We start from the raw sequence: 22,553 nt of genomic DNA, 5'->3' as shown, positions 1-22,553 counted from the left end.
ATGTATTTCTTGAAATGATCATCCATGCATGATTCTAAAAACTCCACTCCATAGAGAAAAACCACAAACAAGCAATTCTTTCCTACCCCGGCCTCTAAGTTCCCTCCCTAAAGTAAATCACTTCTATCAGTAATTGCAGATGTCCCAGGACCCCTGTGAACATGAGCATCTGTATTATATGCGTGACGCTTACATGTCGTCATATGCCTACACCCCCACGTGGAGAAGTGCCCCTCATCCATGGTTTTGCTTTGTGCACTGCCATGTGTATTTTTAAAAACCAGACCTCTCCCTGAGCTGTGAGCCTCCATCCTACCGGCCTTGGCATTACTGAGTCCCTAGCCCTGCTCAGAGCTGGGAAAAAAAGTCAGAGATCTACATGGTTCTCAAAAAGTGAGGGAACTGTCTTGTCAAAGTTCTCTCTGCCTCTTGGTAGCAGGTGGCCTGCCCAGTGTTCCGGTCCAGCCTCTTCAGCCTCCCCTAGGGAGTCTTGTGATTTTTTTTCCATCCCCCTCCCCAAAACCACAAGAGTCCTTTCCATCTTGGGAAAGCTCCCCTTCAAAGCCCCTCAGAGGCTCCCTTTCTTGGACACTGTCCCTTCCCCTTGAGATCCAAAGTGTTTGAGCTTTCTCCAGGGACTGTTGGACTTGTGGCTTCCCTGGGGGCCTCCAGTTTCCAGCCGGCAACCCAGCCCTCCTCTGAGGCAAAGAAACAGAAGCTCTCTAACCACCGGCTCAGGAGGAGGGCTGAGCTGTGGGACAGGGAGAGAGGGCTACCTGCCAACGTGATCCTGGGGCCATTTACAGTAACCTTGTAAACATAACATCAGAAGGTAGCCAAGTGCCTTTGGTGTGTGCCATCCAAATAAAGTTTGGTAATAAGATTGGTGAGATTTGTACCATTGACAAAATTTTAGAAAGATTATTTTAGCCAAGCATCCAGTGGTATCCAAAATCAAACATTCTGATCACGATGAGCTGAACGAGTGGTCAATGAAGGGAGATATCGTGACAACCCGGCAGGTTTCCTTTCCTTACATTTTCTCTTCTCTTCTTTCCTTTGTTAAACACTCCCTCCCCCCTCCCTTTTTTTTTTCTTTACATACTATGTCTTGACTTCAGTAAGATATTTGGAAAAAAATGTTATAAACAAACTGAAAAAAAAATGTACAGGACTTAAAGGAAAGTTAGCTGGATTTGTATCTGATGGCAGGATCAATATCATAAAGCACTGATGGCTGGATTCCAATCGGAAAGGAAACCTTTCAGAGTTTTGCAGCAGAATACTCCGTTTCCCCCAATCCACTTTTTGATGTTTACTGGAAGAACGTGTAATAATGCACAATTAAATTTTTCATCAGTGACTCTGAGAGAACAGAGGGAAATTCAAAAAGATTCAATGGCCTGAAAAAGTCGTACCAAAGTTATCAATATGAAACGCGGTGAAAATAAAATTTGTATCTTTAGTGTGCCCCCAAATAAAGAGTACACGTTTATGTTATGTTTAAGAGCAATGTATCCCCTCTCTCGGGTTTCTTTTAATTTATTCCTTTTTGTAAAATTAGTGCATTGTGCGTACACCATTTTCTTTACCCATTCATCACTGATGGATACCTAGGCTATTCTATAATTTGACTATTGAGAATTGACCTGTGAGAAGCATTGGCATTCAGGTGTCTCTATAGTATGCTGACTTTAATTCTTTCAGGTTCATACTGAGGAGTGGCAGAGCTGGATCACATGGTAGCTCTGTTTTCAGGTTTTTGAGGAAGCTCCATACTGATTTCCAGAGTGGCTATATGAATTTACAATCCCATTAATAGAATATATGGATTCCGTCCCCCTACATCCTCACCAGCATTTATTGTTTTAGTTTTTTATTTTATGTATTCTTGATGATGGCCCATTCTGACCCAGGTGAGACAGAATCTCAATGTAATTTTGACGTGCATTTCCCTGATGCTAAAATTGTGAAACAGTTTTCCACATAATCATTGGCCATTTGTACTTCTTTTGTAATGAAGGTACTTCTCTTCATTTCATCTGCCCATTTATCCATTGCTTGTTTCTTTGGCATTGTTTCTTGTGTTTTTTGCATATTCTGTATATTAATCCTCTGCAGGAAGAGTAGCTGGCAAGGACTTTCTCCCATGCTGTGCACTCTCTCTAAACCCAGTTAGTTGCTTGCCTTGCTGTGCAAGAGCTTTCTAGTTTGATATCATCCCTTTGTCGATTTCTGGTGTTATTTCCAGAGTACTAGTCAGTAAGTCATTGACTGTGAGCTAAAGTCTTGAATTGCTTCCCCTAGGTTTTCTTCTATCTGTTTCAAAGTTTTAGTCTTACCTTTAAGTCTTCATCCATTTTGACTTGTTTTTGTACAGAGCGATAAGAATCTAGTTTCAATTTTGTACATGTGAATATCCGGATAGTTTCCCCCGAACCATTTGTTAAAGAGACTGTCTTTTCTCCAATGTATGTTTTTGGCACTTTTGTCAAGAATCAGATGGCTACAGCTGCAAGGGTTTGTCTCTGTGCCTTGTGTTTTCTTCCATCCATCTAATTATCTGTCTTAAGGCCAGTATTGTGCTGTTTTCGTTACTATGGCTCTGTAGTATTTTTAAAGTGGGTGGCATGATGCCTCCAGTATTGCTCTTTCCAGTCAGGATTGTTTTGGCTATTTGGAGTCTTTTTTTGCTTTCATATAAATGTTACAATTGTTTTTTCTAGTTCTGTGAAGAATGTTATTGGTATTTTCACGGGGATTGCGTTCAATCTGTAGATTGCTTTCAGTAATACGGCTTTTTAAACAATATTAATTCTGTTGATCCATGAATGTGGGAGGTCTTTCCAACTTTAGTGTCTTCTTGAGTTTCTTTCTTCAGTATTCTGTAGTGAGATGTATTCTTTCTTTTGCTCCTGTGATCGTATTTATCTTTTTCTTCTGTATATAGGATTACTTTAAGTATCTTCTATAATGCTAGCTTGGTGATTTGCTTTTGTTGAACCATACTTTGAGGGATCATATATGCCCTCATTTTACGCTTATTTAGGAAGGTCTTTATTTTCTTCTTCTATTCCAAAGGATAGCTTTGTTGCATATGGCAATCTATGTTGACAATTGTTTTCTTTTAGGCCTTGAAGTACATCAATCCATGTCTTCTTGACCTTTAGAGTTTCTGTTGAGAAATCTGCTGTTATTCTAAAAGATTTTCCAGTACAAGTGACTTGGCATTTCTTTCTTACAGCTTTTAATATTCTTTCCTTATTCTTAATGTTTGGCATTTTAGCAATAATATGTCATGGAAATGTTCTCTTTTGGTCTTGTCTATTTGGGGTTTTAAGTGCCTCCCAGTACCCAAGTGTCCATCTCATTTCCAAGATCTGGGAAATTCTCTATAATTATTTCTCTGAAGAGGCTTTCTATGCCACTAGTCTGTATCTCTACTCCTTCCTCAAGACTGTGGGTCTTCAGTTAGGTCTTCCAATGCTGTCCTAAAGATCTTGTATATTCTGTTCATAGTGAGTTTTTAAAAATTATTTCTTTATTAGTGTCTGAATGTTAAAGTTCACCCACCTTGTTTTCAAGCCCTAAAATCCTGTCTTCTGCTTGATGTAGTCTATTGATTAGTATTTCCATTGGTTTATTTGACTTATTGAGCTTTTCATTTCCAAGATTTCTGTTTGCTGCTTTTTTTGAACTCTTTCTCTCTTTATTGAATTTCTCATTTGTATCCTGACATTGTCTTCCTTAATTTTTTAATTGTTTTCCTTAATTGTTTTTCTGTGTCCTCTTGGAATTCATTGACCTTTTTTATAATTCTTTTGAATTCTTTACTTGGTATTTTATCTACTTCAGTATTTTGGGGGTCAGTTACTAGAGGATTATAAAACCTAGAAGGAATCATGTCTCCCCTGCTTTTTTGTTAGTATTTCATATTTGCACATCTGTTGGGTTGAATTTCTCTTCCACTTTTGTATGAGGCTTCTTAGGACATAATCTTTTTCGGGATGATGTGTTCCAAGATATAAGGTTGTTGTGAAGTGTTGACCATATATTTCCAAATGGGTTTTGTAGTGTGGTTTCCCAACTGTTTTGGAGGTGACTAGTATGCTTTGAAACTGTGTACTCTGTTGGGGTCTGAGGATCCCATTTTTTCTGAAACTCTTACAAGAGTGGGTCTCTTCTAGCAGACCAAGTGATTGTGTTTTAGGCAGTACAGTTGATGGGGTACATGGGGTATACCTCTGTGACTACTTTCTAGTCATATTAGCACTATTTATTCTTAAAGAGTATGGGAGCAACTAACATGCTGATGTCCCTTGCAGGTATGGTGTCCATAGTCTATGCTGCTTCTCTGACATTGCTATTGCTGTAAGAAGTGGATATTCAGGAGCAGTTCTTCAGTCCTCTATCACCACACCATGCCTACTTGGGGCCTGGTCATAAACTTGGATTTTTGTCTCTCCTATTCTTTGTGTTAAGGTATTTGAGCAGGGTTGGATTGTGTGCAGAGCAATATGTGTTGTCTCTTAACTAGGATGGAAGTAAAGCTCCGAGGCAGAACATGTATCCCATGAACTCAAAGTGTCACATCCAGTTTTTAGCACCGTGCAGAAAGGGGAAAACAATTTCATGTTAGCCTTGTGACTGGCCAACAGCAGTCTCTCAACACTTCAAGCCTAGGAAACATCTTGTCCCTCAGAATTTTAAGACAGCAAAATGACAGGTATAAGACTTTCAAAATGTTTATGAAATATTTGGGGGTTAATTAGAAATTTGGTGTCTAGAAGAAGGAAGAAGTAGAAACCATTCTGAAATCACACCCATCAGAGCTCTCCTACAGAATTGGCATTTTAGAACTGAACAGATGACCATCCAGAGGATTTCTAGAAGAATGAGAACATGCTCATGAAAGATCTAGAAGTCATGATGGAACAGAAGTAACTGAAAATGTTGAATATGAAAAAGAAAAGACTCTGTGGAGATGTGCAGCCTGTGTCCAAATCTGTCAAAGATTGTTGTATGAAAGAGAAATTAGCCTTGGCCTGTAGTTTCAAGAGGCAGAATGAGGATACCACAAAAAACTACACAGAAGGCAAATTTTGCTTCATCATAAAGAAAAGCATAAAGCTGTTGTCAATAGAAAGGGCCTCCTTATGACTTAACAACCTTCCTGCCCCAGAGGGTCTGAGCCTTTGTTCAGTGACTCTATAATTGAGGCTTTAGAAAGGGTTCTTACACATGGGAGGCTGGACAAAAATACCTTCAGGGAGGGGCTCTTCACCAGAATCTTGGGCCAAATTTTAGGAACATTTTGAACATATAGAGCTTCTATTTAAAGCATAGTTAAGGGGAGAAAATTCATAAATATTTTCATTTTTATGTCCTCACCAGAATGTCAAAATAAGGATTAGGATGACTTTCAGTTCTGAGATTCTAGGCATCAAATTCCTACACCAATATCTTTGTGCACAAGTCAATAGAGTTTCCATTGGACACGGACTGGTGAGAAAAGACAACTCCTTAGATGTTTGGAATATTAAGTAGTGGGCTGCAGTCTGAAATACAGGAGAGGAGAAACGCCTCACATCTCTGACACTTCATGTTCCTCGCTCACTAGCCTCCAGACTCAGAGAGTCAAAATTGTGGTGGAGCCTGGATGGATGGAGACAATGTCTTGCCTGTTTGTTTTCCATCAAGAACCACCAATACTACACCATGCCAGCCTGCTGCTGCTGCCTCCAATTGGGTAGCTGAAGGGCCCGAAGTGATTCCTGCTGCCACTCAGCTCAGTCATCCACAGAATGAGCTAAGGAAGACCTAACACCCAGCTAAAATGCAGGGAGAAGAACTTCAGGGAGCACACCCTGTTACTGGGACCAAGAATATAAGAGCAGGAAGTTAAGTATTCAACAGTCTTGCCCTGTTTCCACTCCCATTTTGTTCTTCCTTCTTCTTCTCCCTGCTTGTTCTCCTTCCTCATTCTCTCTCCATTTTATTTATTATTCTCTTTGCCCTTCTCCTCCTGCTATGACCTCCCAGTTGGCTCCTTGCCACTGTTCAAGATGTTCATTACGTAACATGACTTATGCAAGCAAAATAACCTGCTGCCTGCCATGCTAGACTGGGTGGAAACCCAGGGTGAAAAGAAAGCACCCACACTTGGCACTTCTGGGCTATTTTTGACTATCTACAAGGAAAATCAGCCGGACAGGGCTTACATGTTCCACCTGCACCAGACTTTAAATCTCTCCAGAGACTAATTCAGCCAGATCTTGGAGCTCTTCAGTCTCAAAGGGCAGAGCAAGAGTTCGTCAGAGACAAGGGAGTTTAGGGTGAGTGGGAAAGTGGTAAACCAACTCAGTGATTAAATAATGTAAGGAACAGGTCAAGAGTCTTCTACTCTTTCTATCTTCTGTCTCCAGCTCTGAGATTCCCAGTCAGCATATCTTCTAAAAATTTGCCGAGTCCATGTGAGCTTAGAGTAGCTTCTGGAAGTGTGTCTTGGTCTTTTTCTATTTTTCTTTTAAGCATTTTATTAGTTGTTGATGGACCTTTATTTATTTATGTGGTGCTGAGAATCAAACTCAGTGCCTCACACATGCTAGGCAAGTGCTCTGAGCCACAATCCCAGCTCCTCTTGGTCTTTTTCATTAGTTGTCTAGACAAAATGGAAAGGACTTACCAATAATTTCAAGTTCCCAGAAATGACTTATGGTAACTATGTTCCCTGAAGGATGTCCATGACTCCTGGATCCTGATTATTAAAACAGAAATATTAGTAAGGCCCCCTCAGGATTCTTTCTGACGATGCTGCAGTAAGAACACAAAAGTATGTTCAGGGTTTCCGGTTTTGTGTTTTTTTGCTTAGGAATTGTCTCCCCCCCCCCNAACTCCAAAGGCTTCAGACAATTACTCCTGTAAACAAAGTGGGCTGATTAGAGCCTTGCCATTTTATAGCCCTTAGCTCAATCACCAACCGTAAAAATGTGTAAAAGAGTATAATGTATAAAAAATTTCACACTTGAACTGGGGGTGTAGTTCAAGGGATGCCTAACATGAGCAAAGCCCTGGGTTTAATCCCCAGTACTGCAGAAACAAAGTTTTCATTCTTGTTTTCACAATATGCAATATACATATACATGATATAAGCATACATATTGTGACAACGTGCATATGCATATGATCTGAATAAACAATACTGATCTTATGTAGCACTCCCCCACCCCCCAACTCTAGAAGAGCTGATCCAGCTGATCCATAAAGTCATTTTTTAGGACCGAAGAAAACTTGGCCTAGGGTGAAAAGGAAATTGATCAGATTGTGTTGTATGTCTTCCCCAAAGATTTTAATTCAGTTGTAACATGTTTACAAGAATCAAGAGTCTTTGATGGGAAGATGCTTCAGGAAGGAGCACACAGGTTTGGGTTTGCAGTGGGGCTAATGTGGATGAAGAAATTGCAACTGGCTTTGGAAGGCCTACAGGAGTCCAGTCTAGAAATTCCCTTTACTGTTTACATAAACTAAGCATTTTGGAGGTTTTATGGCCCTATGGAGACTGCCTCTTTCTTCTTTGCTGTTCCAGGTTTCCTGAGTGGCTCCGAGAGAGCCCGCCTTCTGTTTGGGATAAAGAGAAGGAAAGAATCAACACTACCTTTCTCTCCCCAGAAACTGAACAGGAAATCCTTTATGTATTTATTTACTTTGGGTCCTAGGGAAATCTGGGGCACTTTATCACTGAGCTACCCCACCCCCACCCCCTGCCCTGCCCCACGGTCCTGCTTATTTTTTAATTTTTGAGACAGGGTTCCACTAAGCTATTGAGAGTCTCACTAAATTGCTAAGAATAAATTGCTTGAATTTGTGATTCTCCTGCCTCAGCCTCCCAAGTTGCTGGAATTATGGGCTGTGCATCACCACGCCCTGATGGAAATCCTTTGTTTGTTTTTTTCCCTAGTATGGGATGGAACCAGGGCATGCTTAGGCAAGCTTTCTACACCTCGACCCCTGAACTACAGATCCCAATATCACTCTCTGACAGACAAGAGGGCATAATTTAAAGAATTTACAAGACTAAAGGAATTAAAGGAGTCAAAGGAAACCAGAAACAATGAAGGCCTTTCTCCCCAGGGTAACATTGTAACCTGAACCAGTCCTTCTGTGCAGAGGTGGAGCTTGCCCTTCCCCTTCAGTGGAAGGAATTCAGCCCCTCTCATTTGCTCCCTTATACCACTCACAGGCAACACTATGGAGAGACCCATGTGACAAAGCACTGAACCTAGTCAATCTTCAAAGACTGCAACTCTGAGGTAGAACCATGCAGTTAAACATGCCCAGGTTCCCCACCCTTGGCAAAATCTATGAGATAATAAATACTTGCTATTTTAAGTTGCTACATTTGGGGGCAATTTGTTATGCAGCAGCTGACAACACACTGTGATCTTTTCCAATGGTATATAACCCTCAGGGATGGAGCATGTTGGACTGAACTACCTGAGCATGACTGTCACCCAGCTTTAGAACTCCAGAGTTCTCCCTGAAAGGAGTGGTTAAATATTCCTATTACTAATATCACTACAATATTTATAGTTAAATATTCCTGTTACTACTAATATTAAATGTTGTCTCATGAATTTTCCCCAAAAGACATGCTATGAACCTTTATGTGCAACAACTAATCAAAAGTTTAAAGAGGCTGGGTGTAGTGGCACACACTTGTAATCCCAGTGGCTTGGGAGGCTGAGGCAGGATGATCACGAGTTCAAAGCCAGCCTCAGCAATGGTGAGGTGCTAAGCTACTCAGTGAAATACAAAATAGGGCTGGGGATGTTGCTCAGTGGTTGGTTCAATCCCTGGTACTCCTCCCCTCAAAAAAAAAAAAAAAAAATTCAAGAATTCCAAGATAGCAAATTCAGCCCAGAGCAGCTTTGATGGTTCAGGCTAGAATTAGAAATATAGAAGGAATTTAGGGGATGTCCCTGGCTTATCTAAGGCTGATTCTGTAAGAATGATGTCAATTTCTGTACAAGTGAACCATTTAAAACCACAGAGAGACTAAGTATGTTCCCAATTCTCCCCTCCCATGGGAAGGGAGGTGCTTGAAAGATTTAGCTGCCTTCAAATTATAGCAAATTGTGATGATCATCCCCAAAGGTCCTGCATTTGGGATTAGGGAGAGGAGAATATTTCTGGATCAGATAATCTACGATTATCTGTAGGTTCTCTGGTCCTATCACCTGGACCACACCCAATCTTGGAATCTAAGCAGGTCAGACCTGGTTGATATTTGGATGGAAGATTAACTCTAGGAGCTTGTACACAAACCATTAACATCTAAGATTAATAGTTAAGGATAAAGTGCCGCCTTCTGACTTCTACCCACTTGCCCACTCTTGTTAGTCACTCTTCTGGTAGTGACCTCTCTCAGACCATTTAAATTCAACATTTATTGAAAGTCTGCTTACCTAAGCAGCTAGGCCAGAGATGTGTTTATGTAAAAATGTTACTAGATTGGCAGTTTCTAGATCCTAAACTCACCTAGGAATGAATCTGGTAGTAGCTTGAGGAGACAGGTCCTCTCCTCTAATAGAAGTTCTGAGACAGTGGATCCTTCTACTGTATTCTTTCTAAACTTGGCTCTCAATTAGAGTTCCTTTCCAGAGATGAGAAGTGTTTACTTCTCCCAAAACATCCTTCTGTCTCCCCTCCACCAATGTGGTTCTATGCTTTATTCTATACCATTACTTGAGTAGAGTTATCAAAATAGTTCATAAAATCATTTGAGGATAAGCCTATATACATACATAGCATAGTCCCAGAAATCTCATACGATTTGTAAGGCCAGTAAAACCCATTAGCTTTCAGAGGAGGTGGGGTATGAAGACGGAGAAGAGAAGAGGAAACAGAAGAATTTCCTTGCACTTATTCATTTGCTCACACCAAAACACCAACATTGTGTCCATTTGGCCTCCATTTTATTTATTAATTTGTGGGCAGTATCTTGAATGTCTCTCCAATTTAACATCAATAGAGTTGTATGACGGAGTCACAAGGGAGGAGTTATTCTAAACCTTTATTGAGAGGCAAGTGCAAAAAGGCTTCAACAATTTAGATTTAGCGGTTGAGTGCCCACTAGAGTTAAGTCAACAGATCTGCTGACTGTGCCATATGGTGGAGGAGCTGACCACGCTGAGACAAGTTGAGATTTCAAAACAATGCAAGTAATTTGCTGAGGTCCAAGGCCCCTGAAAAGCAATTCACTGAATAACAATAGGAACTGCCTGGACACTTCCTCCATAACACTGGACAAGGCCACTCCTCTCCTTTATTAGCGGGGCTCCGTGCTGTCAACCTACTTACTGGTTGACAGAACCTGAAAAACTCTTGTCCATAAAGCACAGAGGAAGGGGGAGCTCATTAGAAAGAGCTGACAGCAGGAATCTGCTTTAAGAATGATCATAGTTTTCACATCTCATCTTCCTATACCCAGCGACAGCCTTTTCAGCTCAGCAAAATCTCATGTGTATTTTTTTCTGGAAGATAGTCTCTGTCTCTTTAAGATATTATATATTGGGGTGGGGGAGTGCTACATAAGATCAGTATTGTTTATTCAAATCATATGCATATGCACGTTGTCACAATATGTATGCTTATATCATGTATATGTATATTGCATATTGTGAAAACAAGAATGAAAACTTTGTTTCTGCAGTACTGGGGATTAAACCCAGGGCTTTGCTCATGTTAGGCATCCCTTGAACTACACCCCCAGTTCAAGTGTGAAATTTTTTATACATTATACTCTTTTACACATTTTTACGGTTGGTGATTGAGCTAAGGGCTATAAAATGGCAAGGCTCTAATCAGCCCACTTTGTTTACAGGAGTAATTGTCTGAAGCCTTTGGAGTTATATGAATTGCCACTTTATATTAGTTATAACATAAAGCAACATGAGGCTCTTGGCAGCCCGATTCCAAACAGAATTAACGGAGCAAGCACTGGTTCTTTCCCATTACACACTTCAGAAGCTTTTGTGGGGCTGTGTTTTGTAGTGAAAAACAATCAACACATGGTTCAGTTATTTTTAGACTCAGTAACAAAAAACTTCACCTTAGTGCCACTGCTGGAGTTATAGCAATCCAGACTTCACAGGTTTGACAACATCTAGTAAGTACAGCTGTAGGCTTAAAGCTCAGAAAACTGATGCTTAATAGCTCAGTGGTGCACACCTGTAATCCCAGAGACTCAAGAGGATCACAGGTTCAAGACCATCCTCAGCAAGACTCTGGCTCAAAATTAAAAGTAAAGAGGACTGGGGATGTGGCTCAGTGCTTAAGTGCCCCTCAGTTCAATCCCCAGTACCAACAATCAAACAACTCTTTAAACAAGTAATGCTGGCAATGAGATAGGTGTGGGAATACAGTGGTAAGAAGAAAAGCAGGATCGCTGAATTCATAGTTTATTATAGTTGCCTTTTATTTATTTTTGGTTTTACGGATTGAGCCCAGCTACATCCTTAGCCCTTTTTGAGACAGGGCCTCATTAAGTTGGTTAGGGCCTTGCTAAGTTGCTGAAGCTGGCTTCTAACTTGTGATCCTCCTGCCTCAGCCTCAATAGTTACTGGGATTACAGGCGTGTGTCACCATGCCCGGCTCATGGTTTACAATTGAAAAGTCCTGTTGAGTGATGGGACTTCTGCTTTCTTTGGGACAACAAGCTGCTTTCTAGACATTGCACCTTATTGATATAAGGATCGACCAGTAGCTGGAGTTAGCTATGAAGCTGAGTGAGCTATTTGGAGCCCCAGCAGGAAGCAGTGGTTCAAGAACTCCTTTTAACCACTAATATAGTATTCTGTCAGCAATAATATAGATCTTTTAAAATGGCCCTAGAAAGCATCTATCGAAGGAATTCCTTAAGACTCCTCTATTAGCTCTTATTCTGTAATTGGGAAGATAACTCAGGGAACTCATGTTTATGGGGTATATGGAGAACCTTTGGTGAACACTGGCCTGTATCTTTAAGGCTGAAGGCATGGGCCATGTTGTTTAATCTGTCTCATCAACCTGTTTAATTTATCACTGATAAAAGTTAGCATGTAACTTGGTGTCTGCTAAATGAGCTATAAGAAACAGCTTAGAAACACAAGGGAATTGCACTGTGACCTATAGATCAAAACCAATTCTAGCTGAGAGTCAAGAAGAAAATGTTTCCACCTAAATTCTGATTTTTACCATAAACAGATTTCCTTTTCATGTGATCTTGTCTGTGAATTGATTACAATGAACAAAAACCCACTGTGCTGGGGCTGGCCATTGCCTCTTCTGTCTACTTGCAGGAGTGACTCAGTGAAGGGAAGCAATCCAGCTGGGGAGGTAGAAGCAGAGGCTCAGTTGAAATGAGACTAACTGCATAAACATCAAACATCAAACAGGAAAAGTGCTGAGAGGGCATGCAATCACGCTAGAGCAATAGGTGTAAACCAAGACCATGCTAAGCAAACCACTAGGTTTGCTACTTGAAAATTATGTCATTATGGGTCAATGTTTCTAGGAAGTCATGCATACCTAGGGTTATACAAGGCTAACAAGAGACACTTGCAGGAAGAAAATTGTCTTCTCTAACAACTGCCATTTAACAGGCCCCAGCTGCCTCCGAACTGATAGCACACACCAACCACTTTAAAACAATCACTCTGCCCACCAATCTCAACAGTATTGCATGTTTGAACTCATGTTAGATGGACAGCTGTTTTTTGTCAGAGGTGTATGCTCAGCACCATGGGAGGAGGAGGTTGCTTTGATCCAGCTAAGTAAGGAACACACTAAAGTAGGAAGAGGCCAGGATAAGTGGAACCTCCAGGGACCAAGAACAAGGACATAGAGGCATCAACGTGGAGCCTGCTGAGTGCATCTTGGGTAAGAACTAAGGACAAGTTTATGCCAGCCTTGCACGATTTTGCCCAGGGTAGCAACATGGTCAGTGTTTGCTATTTAATCACTGGCAGCTGGGCAGAGAATGAATACGGGAAGAACAGGACTAATATAACCAGTTAATCACACATTACATACTTTGAGCTGTTATTTTAAAATAAGCCAGGACTGCTGGAAACCATGTCACAGCAGTGCTAGTCAAAACCCAACTCTGGCTCGCAGAAAGGGGAGAGGTGGAAGGCTAGGAAATGTCAAAGTGGTGTGACCCAACAGTCCCAGTGAGGACAACCCCTGGGATCCCAAATACCCCAAGTTAGAGGCACAAGGAAAAAGCTCATCAGCAATGTGATTCCACAGTTTTAAAAACAAAATACTCCCCCTTTTTTTTGGTTAGGAAATACAGAAATGAAATGGCATGTAAGTTTTTTTTTTTTTTTTTAAACAATCACAAAGAAACAAGTCAGAAGAGATCTTATGTTAGGTTGATTTATAAGCGCTGCTCTGGGCAGTTACAGTTTGTTTACAACAAGAAGTTATCTAACTCTAACATACTGTACACGGCAATTAGAAGTTGTCATGGCAAGAGAAAACCACAGCTGGCCTGCTGTGGCCAGCACAAAAACCAGGGAACAGTAGGGGAAATGCAAATGGAGAGGGGGCTTGTTTATTATAAAAGAAAAAAGGAATAACTCCTTAGGAATCTTAACAAAGAAAGGAATATTCTGCACTGGGAGGAAAGACACTAGAATACAACATTACAAGTATTTTCACTCCAGCCCTGTCCCCAACTCCTCCAAGAGGAGAGTGGAAAGAGATGGTTGAAGCAGACAATTTTGAAAAATTAGACTTCGAAATCCTACAAATTTGATTAAAATCTAAACTTCTGTTTTGCTTTTAAAAAATTCAATGTATCAAAAGGCCTGCTTTAGTGACATGCTAGTTTCACCAAAAAAATAACCCAAGGCCTTCTGCAGGAACGCTCTCATGTGGGCCAGCCAACTCGCTCCCAGAAACCCATGGACAATTATGCGGGTCTTAAACCTCGCCACTGGGCTCAGGTGACCACCAGCAATGTCATTCACCTGGCAGCCGTCCAGGGTCCACCTCCTTAAGAAGGGTGGACAGGGCAGGGCGACCCTAAAGTGGTAATGAAGACTAAGCGCCCCTAGTAAACTTTCCCAGTACCACACTCCCCACCCCTGCTGCAAAGGATCTCCTTTATTTCTAAACCAAAGTATTTGCCTCAAATTTAGCACCCAGGGACCAGGATGGTTTCCTCCCTTAGAAAAACACATACCCACACACCCATAATTTTTTTGTTTTTATATTTAAATATAAAAATACTACTCTGCTTTGTGTTATAAATGAAGGACCAAGCACTAAGATCTTTTTCTTTAAGACAGGGCTTTCTATCAGTTTACCCAGCTTTGTGTCCTCGGAAGGGAATGCAGCCCCAAGCAAGGGAAGTGCTGCAGTAGGAGACCAGGGCATTTCCCTCGCTGACTGCCACCCCACCTTCTCTATAGTTACAGCTTACGAAATAGAGCTTTCCACACGAGGGGGAATTCTAACCTAACCTCACCAGGCCTCCTCTTTCAGCAACCTTGAAGAAAATGTACCTCCCTGCTCCCCCAGAACATGCTGCATCCTACAGCCATGCCTAACAGACAGGCACCCCTTCCCACTAGCGCATTAAAAAAAAGCCTCACTGACAAGAAAAAGGGGCTGGGGGTGAAGAGATTAAAAACGTAACACCTCTATCCTGGCCAAAGAAAGCAAGATTAACTGGGCATGAGGAATAAAAAAAGACCTTGATATTCCACCCTTTGAGTTACAATCGGGACAAGCGGGATAACACAGAGGGTGAAGAGCTGGAGTGGGAGGCAGAACTAGGAGGGGCTTGAAGGCTGAGGTCTAGTCCATTTAGTTTTTGTATTGGAAGGGTTCATCTCCGGTTTCATTGAGAAGACACGTGCGGATGAGGGCTTCTGTCACTGAATAGGGGTCACAGTTGGCAGAGGGGCGACGGTCTTCAAAGTAACCCCTCCTCTCCTGGCCGACAGTCCGGGGAATGCGGATGCTGGCACTACGGTTGGCCACGCCAGCAGAAAAGTCGTTGATGTTGGAGGTTTCGTGGAATCCAGTTAGGCGCCGGGCATTGTCCAGGCCCCCCTTGGGATCATAGGCACGAATGTGGTACTGGTGCCGCTTGCTTAATTTCTCAATGGCCTCCTCAATGTATCTAAAAAAAAAAAAAAAAAACCCAAGATGAGGGTTAACCTTATCACCAAAAAAATCCTCCCTTCAAGGACAAGAACAGGTAGCCATCTAGGACTGACATTCACCAAAGCATAGGGCCAGCACAACCAATACTCCATGACTCACACCAGTGACCGCCTTGTTACTATGTACCCCAGTGCTCAGAATGCCTGACATGTAGACTCACACCAGTGACCGCCTTGTTACTATGTACCCCAGTGCTCAGAATGCCTGACATGTAGCACCAAGGCATAATGTGCTGAAAGACTTTCACCCACCCATAAGCACCAATCTATGTGCCTGTACTGTTACTAAATTAGTTCTTATTAAATACTTTTAAACTTTCCCTATCACCATCTTTAATTCTATTCCTTGAGTATTATTTGGTACTTTCTAAATGAGAACAAAACGACAGAATTAGAAAAAAATAAGCCAATTGTCAAGAGCTAAGGCATTTGTAGCCTGAAGTTCAGCTTACCTGTCCCCAATACAAACACTTGGCAAAACACAAAGAGACGTAAAGAGACTGATATTCCCTTCCCAAGCCTTTTTCACTTGAGAATAAACATGACCCCCACAGCAGGCACTCACTTCAGACCATTCTCCTCCCTCATGGCCTTGGTACTAAAGTTGGTGTGGCAGCCGGCACCATTCCAGTTTCCAGGAATGGGCTTGGGATCAAAGGTAGCTATCACTCCAAAGTCTTCACATACGCGATGCAAGATGAAACGGGCCACCCAGAGATGATCTCCCATGTGGATTCCTTCACAAGGTCCTATTTGGAATTCCCACTAGAAAGAATGAGAAGGTTGGCCTTTACAATAAAGCCAGCTGCTCATTGAACTCAAGCTCAAGCCTGCTTTCTTCCCACCTCTACTCCAACCCACTCTGAAATTGTGGGTTAGTGACTGGTGCATCAGCAGCCCTTGCTAGCCCAAGCCCCCATTTGCCTACCTACCCCGACATCTTCAGAGGGCAGGAAGCTGACAGAGAGAGCCATTTACCTGGGCAGGCATGACCTCAGCATTTGTCCCCGTAATCATGACTCCAGCATACAAGCAGGCCCGGTAATGAGCTTCCACAATGTCCCTGCCATAGGCTTTGTCTGCTCCCACGCCACAGTAATATGGACCTGTAGGTTTCAAGACAATGTGGTAAAAGTGGGGGAAATCCCCAAATCAGAAATCTCAAGTCCTGGGACTAGTTGTTCTCCTGAATCCCCAATCCCTGTCTTCACCTACAGGTGGGGAATGAAGAAATTAGGGGGTTCCTCTTTGCCACAGCCTCGTGGACACAAAGGTTCCACCTCAACCCCTTCTCACTTTATACATTTACATCCATCTCTGGATTTGGGTAACAAGAAGGCATGTCTCTACTGTTATTTTCAGCTGGTCTCAACTTTTTTTTGAGAGTTGTTCCCATCTCTGGAGAGAGGGGCTTTCCTGGACTAAGCACCTGGGGGAGGATTAGTTTTTACCCAAAAGGACTTACCTTGGGGACCAGGAAAGCCATTAGAAGGCCAACCAAAGGGATGACCATCTGTGCCCATGAGAGTGTATTCCTGTTCCATTCCAAACCAGGGATGCTGGTTGCTCACCATTTCCATTATCCGTTTACAGGTGTGCCTTAAATTGGTCTCTAGAAAGAGTCAACATGCTATTAGGGACACATATACTGGGCCTGGATGCTGATGTGCAAACAGTCTTCCTACTCTACACAGCTGAGATGATCATGAACTGACCTAGGGAAAACCTTTGTGTCCCATCACCAAGTCAGGAAAATGGGAAAAGCTGCATTTACACATCACATCTGCAGGAGATCCTCTGAAAGACTTTAGTTAGTTATAATTAAACTCAGTTACAACCAAGTCACATGGCAGTGGATTCAGAACAGAGCAAGTGTTCACCTTATCTGCATGCTGGCCACCTCCCAAGCAAGCACCAAATGCCAGGCACTTCCACCCTCTATTCACAAGACAGCTGCTTCTAGTTGTCAAATTTATCCCCTAATTTCTCAGGCACTTAGAGCCAAAGCTGTAATTATTTTTTTGCACGGTTTTGGGGATGGAATCCAGGGCGTTGCACCGAGCTATATCTCCAGGCCCCGCCCCCTTATTTTAAATTTTGAGACAGAGTCTCACTAAGTTGCCAGGCTGTGATCCTTCTGCCTTATTCTCCAAGTAGCTGGGATTACAGGCATGCACCACTGTCCCAGCCAAGTCTAATTTTTATTGAGAATAGTTTGTTCTGTAGGAGGCTTACATTCCAGGTGAGCTTAAGTGCTAAATTATATAGCATTGGCTGGTGCAAAAGAAAAACAAAAATGAGATGAGCTCAACTGGAAACAATTTCCAAGCTAGGACAGAACTTCAAAACAAAAAATATTCATCTGAATAACAACCCTGAGGTGGGCATTAGAAGTACTTTGTTGAGACAAGGTATCTCACTAAATGCAGAGGTTGACCTCGAACTTGTGATCTTCCTACCTCAGCCTCCCGAGTTGTGGGGATTATAAGCATGTGCCTTTGCACCCAGTTTTGGAGGCTCAGAAGTGTTGTTAGATAACTTGCCCACACTTTGGGGCAAGCACAGAGCCAGGAAACCCAAGGTTGCCTTGGCTTTAGAGCCCACGCCCTTTACCAACAATAATGCCTCGTGCAAAGGCAAAGAAAGTGTAGAGTCATTAAGTCTCACTGGCTGACAACTGCGAAAGACCTGTCTGCAAATAGGGACCCTAAGATGCAGTTATAGCAAACCTCAGGGCAAATATATGTTATCTGAGAACCAAGATGTTCATGTTTGTCAGTGGATAAACTATGCTGTTTAGTGAAACAGCAACCAATATTTGATGTACAATTGTTCCAAAAGATTTGCATGTATTAAATAATTTAACCTTACCAACTTTCAGGTGAATTTTATTATTTTCTCAATTTTTAAATCAGCAAAATAGCAGTTCAGGATTCAAACAAGATTCTGAATCCAGATTCTCAAAAATTTCCAGGCAAACAGGTGGCTCTGTCACTGGGGATTCTTAGCAGCAAAAACATTAAAAATTCATCATTGTACACAACTAGTAAAGGGGACCATAGAAGGTGAAGAGATAGACCCCCAATCCTCCAAATTCTTAAACAGTGCTGATAGTCTAGTCTTCCTAATACTGATTTCAGAATGTCTCCTCCCCTTACAGAATTGCTGGACTGAGGTTGGGACATCCAAACCCATCTTATACATACCTGCAGGCTTTCGGTTGTACTTGAAAACTTCACAGAACACTAGCTTGTTGGGATCCTTGCGGAAGGGGTCCCGAAACATGGCAGCAGGTACAAGATACATGTCACTATTGGAGCCTTCAGACTGAAAAGTACTAGAGCCATCAAAATTCCACTCAGGCAACTCTGAATCAAAAAGAGAAGGAAAAATTAAAAATGTATAGGAAGGCTTCTCAGGCAAGAAATATAACCAGCCCCTCATTCACCTTTCCATTTCTAAAGATTTACTTTGTCATTCCCAGAAAGTGTGGCATGAATGCATCCTTGTGTAAAACACCATCTCTACTTGTGTACCTGCATTCCAAGTAAGATCACTGTACCCTCACTTCCTTAAAAGAATTAAGTCACAAGAGCCACCAAAGGTTGACAGACATTTCCTACTTAAATAAGTCTACTCTATACCAGCAGACAATGAGGTACTTTGTTATTATAATCAGTGAATCAGTCATTTAAGAGACAGGGGAAAGATTCTGGTTCTTTCATTAGGCCATCTGTGTTGCTTCCTTCTCTCATCCCCTACTTTCACTGACTGTTCTAACTAACGTTGTGTCCTTATTTTGCAGATGAAGAAAACAGACTGATGCTCCCATACCACTAGTTCACTTTTCTCACTGTTTTAGAGGTCAGTTTCTTCATCTCTCCTATTGACTGAGTTCTCAGATGGCAGAGGCCTGTTCAACACCTGCCACATAGCACTTTATATGCTCCATATTACGGTCCTTCATTCAATCAATCCAAATGTGAATATAAGCAGAAGAATAAGCTATTCTAATGTAGGCAGGAGAGGACAGTTTTTCCCCTGGCCCATTCCCAGAAGGGCAAGGGCTACAACTTGTTCTAGACTAAAAAAATGAAGATCAAAAATCTAATATAGTAACTCCTCAAGGGACATGTAACCAGATCATTTAAAATTTCTAAAAGTGGCTCCAACAAAAAACAAATGGTGAGTCCCCCCATTTATAAACCACTTTAGAGGATGTACTTTGCATGCAGAAATCCAGTGATATGACTACTAAACACAGACTTCAGCAGTGTGGAAATTACTTGGCATATTCAGTTAAGAGCAGTGGTTTTCAAACTGGGTTCCCAGGGGTGCCTTAGAGCCAGTTAAGTAGGATGGTCAAGTCAGGAAAGTCTCCAGCCCCTTATCCTCTACAAATTACACTCAAACCTTCTCTCTTCAATATATTGGTTTACACACGAGTCCAATTAAATAAAGGCTTCCATTGTTGCTATGCTTTGAGGCTATGAAGAAGCTTAACACTGACTGAAGTTTGAAAAGCCTTGGGTGTTTGCTGCCCACTCCCACACTGCCCCCACCATAGGCAAGTACTCCATTTCTGCCCAATCTCACCTTCTACACTCTTGGGCTCAGAGTCCAGGGTGCGAGTCTTGCAGCGAAGTCCTTCTCCAGTACCATCAATCCAGATATACATAGCTTGGACTTTCTCACCCTGAGGCAGGGACATATACACCTGCTTGATGCCTTTGTTCAAGTGGGAACTTGCTGAGGTGGCCATGATGGAAGATGTTCTGAAGAGAAAAAAGTAATTTTATCAACACCCACTCCAAACAGATTCCCTGTAGGAATGGCTTAAGGGACACAATTGAATTAAGAGTGGTAGTGGAGAGCCCGCCCCTTTAGAACTCAACACAACTAAAGTAACAATTATTTGCTCTGCCTTCAGAGGGTTCAAAACTTCATATCACACAAAAGTAACATAAGAGTATGGTGTAAAAATCTGATCATCACCTTTTGAAGCAATTAAAGCAGATACTTGGGGCTGGGTACGAAGCTCAGTGACACAGTACTTATATAGCAAAACAAAAAACTTGCTAGACCAAGGCCTTGGTATTAACTGACATCTCTTGGCATCCTGGGGCTCAGAGGTTGAAGAGTTTCAGATACTACGGATCTGAAGCTTCCAAGCTAGAATCTATGCTTTCAATTCTAAAATTCCATTAGTCTAGTGCAAAGTTTTATTCCCTCAGTGTGGCTAAGGTAGGTAACTTTTTGAAATAAGTGACTAGGAGGAAACAAAAATGATAATACAAATGGAGGAACTTTAGATAGGGCAAAGGGGAGGGAGGAGAAGGGAGTGGGCAAGGGGTAGGAAGGACGGTGGAATGAGATGGATATCATTACCCCAAGAACACGTATGAAGACACTAATGTGACTCTACTTGGTAGACTCTACTCTCTACTAGAGACATTGTACTTTATATGTGTCCTATGAATTGAAATGCATTCTGCTGTCATATAACAAATTAGAAATAATTTTATTTTTTTTTTAAATGACGATACAAAAGTTCAGAGACAGAATGTTTACCATCTTCCAGTTCAAGTAAAATCCAGCTAGAGACCTGGTTGCTGTGGTTTCTGTTCTGAATCAGACTCCAATGTGCATGCTGCGTAATTTTTCATTGGTGTGATGTAAAATTCTCACTTCAGGAGACAGGCCTCAGATTTAAATGTGAGAATGACAATATTCTGGGGATTTTACTAAAGATTCTTTACAAGTAGAAAATTTCCATTTCTAATCAAAAAGATCTGGGATTTCAAAAAGCTCCGAGGCATGATTGCAAGCCATGACCACAAAGCCTCCAAAAGAAGACATCTCTGAAGCCACAAAACCAGCCTCCATGCAAGAGGAAATGTTCCCCCCTTCCTCTCTAGCCCAGGGTGGCTGGAAAGGGAACACACTGTTCTCCTCCAATGACTTGGGCAACTTTCTAAAGTACAGTGGCAAAGTTTCTATGGGCAACCGTCCATGTTTGCCCAGCTGAAAACTGCTTCTCCCTCCAACTGCCTCACCCTTCCCCTGGGAAGAGGAGGACCTCGCCTGTCCAGTCGTATTACAGAATCAACATTATCTTTACCTACAGAGTCTACAAGACAGGTCATCAAATCCCACCTCCCACCCCTGCCATGGAAGGCTAGGACAACTTCTGAAAGCTACAACCCAGTCTCAGCTTTCCTCTCCAACATCAGACCACTGTCTCTAAGCCTAGGTTCCAGATCTCCTGTTCTTTGGTGAGACCAGTTGGATGCCAGCAGCTGGTGCCTACATGGTGCCAAGTACACGTGGGAGAACGGGTTCTGAAGTTCAGGGTGGTGTCTGCAGATGCCCCCTTCGCAGTGTCCTCCTCCCTGCCCCCTCACTCACCCCTGCCAGAGAAGGTCTAGGGGACTGCTGGGGTTGACCTCTCTAGCCCTCCTTTTTTTACTGTTGTGCTCATGCTTCTCTTCACTGGGGATCTCTCGCGGGTCCAAGCAACGAAGCTTTCTGGGTGAGGGTGACGGTGATGGAGTAGGGGAGAGGGACAAAGACACCGAGTGGTCCTGCCGGGAGGCATTGGGATAGATAGGCTGCTGGTGGAGTTGGTTTAAGGTCTTAGCCTTGACCCATGGTTTCTCCCCGGATTTGGAGTAGGCCACGAAGTCGTAGGAGTTGGTGGGGGTCGTCTCGGAGGCCTGAGACTCCAGGTCATCGTCATCTTCATTTGTGATCTTCTTTGAGAATTTGCGGCTGGAAGTGGATCTCCGCTTCCCGCCCCCGGGGGAGTTGGGATAAGCCACCTTGAGAGCAGCCCCCTCCCACTTAAGGTTCTGAAAATGGGCGCCCCGCCCCTCCGGCCCGCGTTGACCTCAGGGCCTCTCCGAGCCAGCCATGCCCCGCGGGGGTAGAGGCCGGGGAGGGTCGAGCCTGCGTCGGCTGGAGGGACGGTGCGCGGCTGTTGCCTCGAGCCGGCCGGGTGTCTCCACTGCGATGTCCGCTCTCCACGACGCGACCCCGGCCCTCCATTGTTCGGTCACNGGACCCTGTCCTCGCTGCCCACCCGCCAGCCCCGAGGGCCGCCCGGGCCTCCCCCCTGGCTGCCTCCTCCGTGCAAGTTCCGCGAGCCCAGATTCACAGAAACCGAATTTCGCCCTTTGTTGTGAGAGAGCCTCCCTCCCGCCCTCCGCACGCGCTCGGGTGAAGTTGGACGCGGAGCACTGGGGCAAGCCCCAGCCAGGGCTGGAGGCCCTCGGCCTGCAGAGACCTGGTCTCAAGGCTTGGAAGAGCACTCGTCCCTGGTCCCGTCGTGGGCTT

The 22,553-nt window shown here is 43.0% G+C and overlaps 1 protein-coding gene across 1 annotated transcript; it reads right to left on the bottom strand.

Annotated features, from left to right (window-relative positions):
• Positions 1-13,403: 13,403 nt before the first annotated feature.
• On the bottom strand, positions 13,404-22,111 carry Glul (glutamate-ammonia ligase). The gene is made up of 7 exons (XM_015491731.2): positions 21,627-22,111; positions 19,815-19,993; positions 18,425-18,586; positions 16,684-16,830; positions 16,197-16,324; positions 15,784-15,983; positions 13,404-15,175 (listed from the first exon to the last, which is right to left on the bottom strand). Exons 2-7 carry the CDS (start codon positions 19,978-19,980, stop codon positions 14,857-14,859), a joined length of 1,122 nt encoding a protein of 373 aa, XP_015347217.1. The 5' UTR covers positions 19,981-19,993; positions 21,627-22,111; the 3' UTR covers positions 13,404-14,856.
• Between the last annotated feature and the right edge of the window lie 442 nt (positions 22,112-22,553).

This window comes from Marmota marmota, unplaced genomic scaffold (genome assembly GCF_001458135.2).
Source record: "Marmota marmota marmota unplaced genomic scaffold, marMar, whole genome shotgun sequence".
Taxonomy (NCBI): domain Eukaryota; kingdom Metazoa; phylum Chordata; class Mammalia; order Rodentia; family Sciuridae; genus Marmota; species Marmota marmota.
This window is presented reverse-complemented; position numbering and strand designations above follow the sequence as displayed.

What these genes read in the sequence shown, in the direction of transcription:
- Glul (XM_015491731.2), bottom strand. Translation starts at nt 19,980, where the DNA reads ATGGCCACCTCAGCAAGTTCCCACTTGAACAAAGGCATCAAGCAGGTG. An exon ending in GTACAACCGAAAGCCTGCAG is followed by an intron (nt 16,831 to 18,424) that starts GTATGTATAAGA and finishes GACTCTTTCTAG; the next exon opens with AGACCAATTTAAGGCACACC. An exon ending in TGGCTTTCCTGGTCCCCAAG is followed by an intron (nt 16,325 to 16,683) that starts GTAAGTCCTTTT and finishes TGAAACCTACAG; the next exon opens with GTCCATATTACTGTGGCGTG.